Below are 8,598 nucleotides of genomic sequence, written 5' to 3' on the forward strand. Positions count from 1 at the left end.
ATTGACAATAAAGCAGACTTGACTTGACTTGACTTGACTTTATTATTAAACGAAGTAATTAGAACAAAGTCCGTCTACATTAATAGACACATTCTTAGGAAATAGTGGGTTCACAGCGAATTGTCAGAACTACTTCAGTAAGACAGTAATATCGTGCTTTACCTGGAAACCTAAAGCTGCACTAGGTGTACATCACATATTAGCACAAAAACTTGATATTTTGAGCACTCAATTGAAAATGTACACATAACGTTTCAATCGTACTTACAGGTTGTGCTTCGGAGAGCTTGTTAGTCCAAATAAAGAAGATTAGAAGCCATCGAAGATAAAAGCCAAGATTAGAGAAGCAGTCCTTGGTAAAATAACATGCACACAACAAAAGGTTGGAATTGTATTTCTGTGGTATCCATGAACACAGCGTCTTCTCAACATGATGTAAACACACTAACTAGTGGAAGTGTTTGTGGGCAGGTCAGACTCTGTTCGTATTTCGTGGGCAGGCGGGGATTATGCAAACGTGTTACCCAGTGACGTATTAATCACGTATTAATAACAGGCAAAGGATTCGAAAATATGACGACTCGTTAAGGCGATTCAGAATCAACTCTCTCTTTTAAAAGACAATATCTTTATTTATCATGCACTTTTTTGATTAACAACTTTGCAGATTGTTTTCATTTAAGGATAGCTACGTTATAAACTGCAAAAGAGATATTTTTCAAAAACCCATATGACCTGCTCTTTAAATTGATCAAAATTTAATGTAAAGACACTTATAAGATTGCAAAAGCCTTCTATTTGAATTGAACATTGTTCTTTTGAACTTTCTATCCATCAAAGTATCTTGAAAAAAGTCATGATTTCCAGAAAAATATGAAGCAGCACAAGTTTTTGTCATTTTAAGTAGATTTTGCTTTTAATTCATCAAAAGTGATAAAGACATTTATAATGTTATAAAATATTTCTATATAGTTCTTATGAAATTTTATTTCAATTTTAGTTATTTTTGTACATCAAGGTAAACTAAACTGAAATGAGATATTTTGCCTGGCAACTAGCTGAAATAAAGTTTTTATATATGTTTTATTTTATTTTAGGTAACAAAAATGTGTGTTTTTTTTAAAGTTTTAGTTTAATTAATAACACTAATACTGTGGCAGACTGACTGATTTTTATTTAATTCTTTTTTGTATATTGTATCATAAACATTCAGAGGGAGAAACAAGAAAAACCAATTCGCCAATAGGGTAAGAAAAACAAGTTTAATTCAAGGTAAATTATTTGAAAACAACTCTTAATATCTGTTGAATGAAAAATCATCTTGTTTTATAGAAGTTCAGATATTTTTATTGGAGAACAAGACAGAAATTCTGATTAAGGGAATGAGTTTTTGCAGTGTGCAAGCCAAGAAATCCCAGCGTGAAAGATACCCAGAAAATGGGCAGAAATAAACAAAGCTTTCTCACACTATGTGTCATTCTCTCCGTATTGACTTTGAGATTATGGGTAAATAATAACAGCAGCGGGCACCGGTGAGATGAATATTCATGCACAGCAGAGCCAAGGTGAGACTGGCAAACTGCCTGCAAAATAGACAGTGATGCTGCGGGTAAAAAGAGGGCATGGAGAGAGCGATAAACACTCACCCCTCAGACAGACCGTGTGGTAGGTAACCAGATAAGATGTAAATGGCTCAAATAGAGCCAAATACACAGTGTTCCAGACTGATATGCTGTGTTTAAAGGAATTGATTAAGAAAATGACAATTCAGGCATTATTTACTTGCCCTTCTGTGTAAATCTTCCTGCACAATGGCCGTTTATAATGACCACGTCTGTCAAGCTCCAAAAACACCATAAAAGTAGTTCATGTGCTCGATATTCAAGTTCTGACGTCTCATTTGGTTTATTTATGGAAAGTCCCTTGTGCGGCAGTTCTCAAATCTCTTTCTTCATTCTATATATTTGAACAGAAGTGAGAACTGATGATGTTTGGCATAAATTATGTCAGTCTCAATGCAATTGCACATGAGATTATCGCTGAATAAAATCAGCAGCAAAAATGCACAGAAATAGTCTAGAAGTTCAGTTCATTTCTGTAAATTACTATATTAGAACTGTCCGTTTCATTGAAGTTTCTTTGCATTATTTGCGTTAATTGTAATTATTCAAGCATGTAAGACCCTGCATGCTTTGAAAGGTTTTAGTAAAAATATACACTACTGTTCAAAAGTTTGGGGTCAGTAAGATTTTTCAATATTTTTTTGAAAGAAGTCTCTTCTGCTCACCAAGGCTGCATTCATTTGAGCAAAAATACAGTACAAATGTGAAATATTATTTCTATTTGAAATATTTGTTTTCTGTTTTAATATCTTTTAAAATGTAATTTATTACTGTTATGTAAAGCTGAATTTTCAGCACCATTACTCCAGTCTTCAGTGTCACATGATCCTTCAGAAAGCATTCTTAATATGCTGCTCAAGAAACATTTCTTATTACTATCAATGTTGAAAACAGTTGTGCTGCTTCATATTTTGGAAACAATGTTAAAATTTTTCACTGTTATTTGATGAATAGAAAGTTCAAAATAACATTTATTTGAAAAATCTTTTGTGGCATTCTAAATGTCTTTAATGTTCATTTTGATCAATTGAATGTGTCTGTGATAAATAAAACCATTAATTTCTTTAAAGTTTTTACTGGTGAAGTTGGTATTGCATGTAGTGCATATTACTAGGTTCCAGAGTTTGATTGTTGAAATGATGGGTCCATCTCAACAACAGGCTAAAAATATTAAGATTTGTTTTTAGTTCTGTTGCTTGGCCTTAAAATGACCAGCAATGATTGTCTTGTAAGCCGTGTTGCTGAAGGGGACAGTGATGAATCACTGGGGTTCATCCGGGGTTTGAATCTCCAGTCTTTGTGTTTCCAGCATTAACCGTAACGCTATACCACCACAAAACCTAGATATCCATCTGCAGACATCTCCATATAAAGGACGTACAGCTTTTAGAGCCTCAGAACAAACAGACAGGTCATTAGCAATTCTGAAAGAAAAGTTTAGATATTTTCTTACAGGCGCCAGACAGACACACAAATCACGCTGCCGTCAAAGCTGCTGGATGAGCGCTGCATGAATGCATGGCATTCAGGAGTGCTGCACTTTAAGAACTTTTATTGGCATTTTTTGTTTGAGAGAACATTTGATACTGTAACATGAGTGATATTTTTTATTGCAGAATGATGTGCTTTTGCTGAGCAAAGGAGTGTACAGCCTAGAAAGACGAATGCACTTGGAATGGATTTGGCTGACATGAAACCATAAATACAGTTTTGTGTGGAAAACCAGCTTCACAACTCCAGTGCTGTTTGCCAAAGTTACTTATTCTTCCTTCGGCCAGTCAGAAACTTTCAGCGGAGATGGTGCTCCAGTCGGCCCTGTTTTGAAAGTTTGTTCTGTTGAAGCGCAAATGAAGGGAAGGTGATGTCGTGTCTCACTTATAGGGCCTTTCGCACCGATTTTAGTTCCAGAACTAAATGTACAGTACTAAAGTACTTATGTGGCCCTATTATAGCATAAAAACACTCCTGACTAGACCAATGTAACATCTGTGTTTTGTATTATGGATGCGAGTGTGCTGGTGTTAACACTAAGCTGTTTAACTTGCTTAACCATCGTCCAGGAAGCATGCAGGTAGGTCAGCTTCACCACTCATGTTAATGGGTGAAAAAAATGGCTGTTTGCAATGGCTCGGAATGATTAGTCAACTAGGCTGAGTTTAGATTTCTATTTTTAACTTTTATGTCAAGCTATTTTTAGCCTTTTTAGCAATACAATTTAGAGGTGCAACTTTGTAGGAAAAATACATTTCAGTGGGGAAAAATACAATACAATAATGTGTAGAATTTATTTTATTTTATTTATTTATTCTAAAAAAAAGAATTTTTCCTGTTTATAGAAATTAAGATAATTTTTGTAATTACAGTCCATCTATTCTCCAAACCTCTTGTCCTATGCAGGGTTATGGGGATGCTGGAGCCTATTTCAGATTTTTATTTTTTTATTTTATATTTTTATTTTTAATATAAATATTTTAATATATATGTATGTATATATACATATATATATTTATATATATATATATAATTGTAATTAAACTTAAAATTACATTTTTTATATATTTTTTTTTAAGTTTGTTTTATTTTAAGTTTTATTTTTATTTTTATTGATCATTTTCACTATTCAAAGTGAATATTTTTCACTCTTAAAAGTATGTGTTCAGCATATATTACCAAGACATTTCTCAGTGTTTGGAGGCAATGACCCTAAATCAGCTAATTTAAAGCTAGTCAGCTTGTCAGCCCAGACAACCCACTGACTAGCTGAAAACAGGTCTCTGTGTGGTTCAGCAAAGATGCTAAGTTTCTGGAAATAATTAGTCAGTGCATGTTGTGTGTTTGGAGGCAATGACCCTAAATCAGCTAATTTAAAGCTAGTCAGCTTGTCAACCCAGACAACCCACTGACTAGCTGAAAACAGGTCTCTGTGTGGTTCAGCAAAGATGCTAAGTTTCTGGAAATAATTAGTCAGTGCATGTTGTTCTCTTGTCTCTCTTATTTTTCGTCTCTTGTCTCCCTGCTTGTCTCCATTTATGTCCGTCTCTCTCAGCCAGCGTGGTCCAGTTTTGCACTGTTCACTCCTCCCTTGTTACCATGACAACCGCCATCCGTCCTATAGCTGCTCCGGGGATTTAGCCGGGTCTCGCTCTCACACTCGCATCCTCTGAGACCCTTCCCATTCAGAAACATCATCGGCGACACGTTACCACCACATGATTTCCTATGCCGAGATGAAAGCGCTGTGGCGTTCTTGTAATGTTTTTTCATATTTAGAGACATAGTGAGTTAATTGCGGAGGGAGGCAGGGGAGATTTGGGGTTCCTGTGGAAACTTGGATGCTTGGATGTTTTTGCCCTTTTTGCATTTTTGTTTCAGTTTTTCCCCTCCGTTCTTTCTGTTCTCGAGAAGTTCAAGTGCAGTTCAGTGTTTTGGATTTGATCCATCTCATTCCTCTGTTGCTCCAGGTGGCGTAGTGTGACTCCAGCATGTGTGCGCGCATTTCAGACCGCTAATGTCTGCATCCATGTGTGTTTTCATGGGCAATTTCCTACCACCTCTTGATTTAATAGTTTTTTTTCCCCTTTTTGAGATGATATGCTTTCCTTTAGATAAGGAAAGCGGCCCTTATTTTATTTGCAGGTATATTTGAAGCTCTATGGCACATCTTATTGATAGTGAAACTGAACAAAGGCATAATTTGCTTCTAAAAAAGTATGATTGTGTAGAGCACAACCCCAGCAGATGAAGTGAATGTTGATTGTAAATATATTATTTTCAATCCTGTAATGTGTCAATAATAATAATAATTTGTATATTATAGGAATAGTTGTTGTTGTTGTTGTTATTATAATGATTGATTTTGTGCTTATTGATCTCATCAGTAGCATAGCTACATGCTAAAAGCAAATGTTATTCAAACTAATTTCTTCAGTATTTTATTTGCAGGTATATTTGAAGCTCTATGGCACATCTTATTGATAGTGAAACTGAACAAAGGCATAATTTGCTTCTAAAAAAGTATGATTGTGTAGAGCACAACCCCAGCAGATGAAGTGAATGTTGATTGTAAATATATTATTTTCAATCCTGTAATGTCAATAATAATAATAATTTGTATATTATAGGAATAGGTGTTGTTGTTGTTGTTGTTATTATAATGATTGATTTTGTGCTTATTGATCTCATCAGTAGCATAGCTACATGCTAAAAGCAAATGTTATTCAAACTAATTTCTTCAGTATTTGTCTATTAATATTATTATTATAGTAATAAATCAAATAAAAATCAATAATTTAGGTTTTTCATTTATTATTATTATTCATTTAAACTGATATTAAATTATTTTTTATTTATTATTGATATAATATAATAATATAATTATTGCTGTAACAATAATAATAATTTATATATTAATATTACAGAAATAGATAGTAGTTATTAGCTGCATGCTAAAAGCAAATGTTATTGAAATCACGCGCACAGTTTCCTATGTGTGTCACGGTAAATAAGAAAGAGTTGCTGTCTATGTAGAGTGCTTGAAGTTGGTTACTTATGAGGGTCCATTTCAGTTAGGATGCTGCCAATGTAGATAGTAGATTATGTATATGTAATACTCTAGTATGGACTATTTTATTGTGTAAACATTATTTTATGGAGATAGTGTGGCTTAGTGATTCAATTTTATGGCTGGCTACCCAAAGGTTTTCGGTTCAAACTCTAGAAGTAGTGTTCTGCTGTAGTATAATGTGTGTGCTAAATTCATCATAATGCCATGTAATTTACCACACTATTTCACCGAGGCTGATTTTTGGCTTTGATGAACTTAGGCAATGTATAAAGAATATGGATTGGAGTGTTACATATATGATTGATCTGTGTTTACTGAAACCGAATATTCATTTGGGGTCGTTTATCTGATATGTGCGTAAGCTACATGAGCAGTTAATGACGCTTTTACTCATTGGAGAGCGTGATAAACAGCAGGCGTTGATGTTAAAGTTGTGTGTTGTGTGTTTTATTACAGGCAGCATCAGCAGCAACAGCAGGCCGAACTGGAGGTTCACCAGAGAGATGGACTGACTGCTTATGACCTGTCACAGGTGCGCGCCCTGGAGCTCACATCTCCGAAAACGTTGAAGCAAATTTTCAAATAGACGTTATCTTTATAAACAAACCACATATTTGATGTCTAAACAAGTACATTCTCGCCTAACAAAAACAGTATTATTTATAAAATTTAGTGAATTTGGGCATCCACCATGACACTCGCTGTAAGAAATACTGCAAGCGATTGAAACGGTTGATACAACTCCAGTAGCACCAACAGCAGTTTTCACATGCAAAATCACAAAAAAAATTACTGATACAATATCGTTCAAAAGTTTGGGTTCAGGTGTTTTAATACTTTTTTTATTCAGCAAGAATGCATTAAATTTATCAAAAATGGCAGTAAAAACTTTTGTTACAAAAGATTCTATTTCTTTTGAACCTTCCATTCATCAAAGAATCTTAAAAAATTTATAATTTTCCACAAAAATATTTAGCAGCACAACTCAAAATCAACATATTAAAATGATTTCTGAAGGATCATGTGACACTAAAGACTGGAGTAATGATTTGAAATCACAGGAATTACACTTACATTTTAAAATCTATTCAAATAGATTGTAATTGTACTAATATTTCAGAATATTACTGTTTTTAGTGTATTTTTGTACTTAGTAGACTTAATAAAATGCTTAATATACTTTTGAGATGAATGTGGTGGTGGTTGTTATTTTTATGAAATGAAAAAGTAATGATATTGGAATATATCACAGAATAATGTTAATTATGGCTGTTTACAAAATACATCTTTGGAGTCATGGTGGGTGAATTGAGAGCATTTATTAGTCACAAATATTTCTTGCTGGCCATAAAACTATTTGTGGCATTATTGCGTTAAACTACTTATGCTATGTGCTTTTGGAGAAGAAATTTGACAGAGAAAATATTGGTTATTTTTCCCGTTATTTTTCCCGCCTGTCTCATACTTTAGACAGTCTTCAAAACGTCACCTGTCACCAAAATGTCGAGACCTGTCATGATTTTGTGCCTAAAATGTTTGGTTAGGATGCAAGGAGCGTCACTTTAAGGATCATAAATAAAAAAAATTGTTTTCTTACAGGGCATCAAAATCTTCATACTTTGTGTAAAGCAGGGTTATTATTGTTAACTAAAACACCATAAAACATTTTCGTTGAAATAAATTAAACCTTAACTGAAATCAAATATAAAAAATAACTCAGTAGCTGAAATAAAATGTTTTTTAAATATATTTTATTTCCCATTTTTGCTGTTTGAAGTACTAAAATATATAAAACTAACAGATGAAAATGTATAAGAACGGTATAGACTTTGTAAAAAAATTATAATAATAATAAAAATTACAGAAAACAACAAGACTACTAAAACTTGTTAAATGAAAACATATAATAAAAGAAAATAAATAAATAAAATCTAATTTAAAATATTAACAACATATAATAGTAGATCAATGATACTAAAATATCAGGGGTCTGTAATCAAGCATTGTACTTGGTGTGAAAGGCCTTCAGACGTTTCACAGAGAATTAAGAGGATGGGTTGGTTTAATTCAGTCACATAATGTTTGTGTGTGTGTGTGTGTGTGTGTGTTTCAGCTCATCTGTGATCCACGTCCCAGGAGTCAATGACATCCAGTCCACAGCCGGTTCAGCTGGACAGAACATGACCCAGATCTCCCGACAGATCAACGCCGGCCAGGTGTCGTGGAGAGGAAGCCGACCTCCCTTCTCCGGCCAGGTGAGAATGATCCCGGCATACCTCCATGAAATTGGCCCCCCACCCAATGCAAAACGTCGCAAAAATAGTCTCAATCTTTTGTTCTCCGTTTGTGCTGTAAAAATTTTCGTTTGTGCTGCTTCGGTTTTTAAGATATTAAAATAATATTTATTGCTCA

The 8,598-nt window shown here is 33.9% G+C and overlaps 1 protein-coding gene across 1 annotated transcript in view; it reads left to right on the forward strand.

The window, feature by feature from the left end:
* LOC107591303 (aryl hydrocarbon receptor nuclear translocator 2-like) overlaps positions 1 to 8,598 on the forward strand; it is an 82,857-nt gene that overhangs the window by 60,129 nt on the left and 14,130 nt on the right. Inside the window, exons 14-15 of the mRNA XM_016280427.1 lie at positions 6,643 to 6,732; positions 8,258 to 8,375. Coding sequence (XP_016135913.1) covers positions 6,643 to 6,732; positions 8,258 to 8,375 — 208 coding nt within the window. The remainder of the gene's footprint in view (positions 1 to 6,642; positions 6,733 to 8,257; positions 8,376 to 8,598) is intronic.

The sequence above is a fragment of the Sinocyclocheilus grahami genome, unplaced genomic scaffold (genome assembly GCF_001515645.1).
Source record: "Sinocyclocheilus grahami isolate Dianchi unplaced genomic scaffold, SAMN03320097.WGS_v1.1 scaffold140.1, whole genome shotgun sequence".
Taxonomy (NCBI): Eukaryota; Metazoa; Chordata; class Actinopteri; order Cypriniformes; family Cyprinidae; genus Sinocyclocheilus; species Sinocyclocheilus grahami.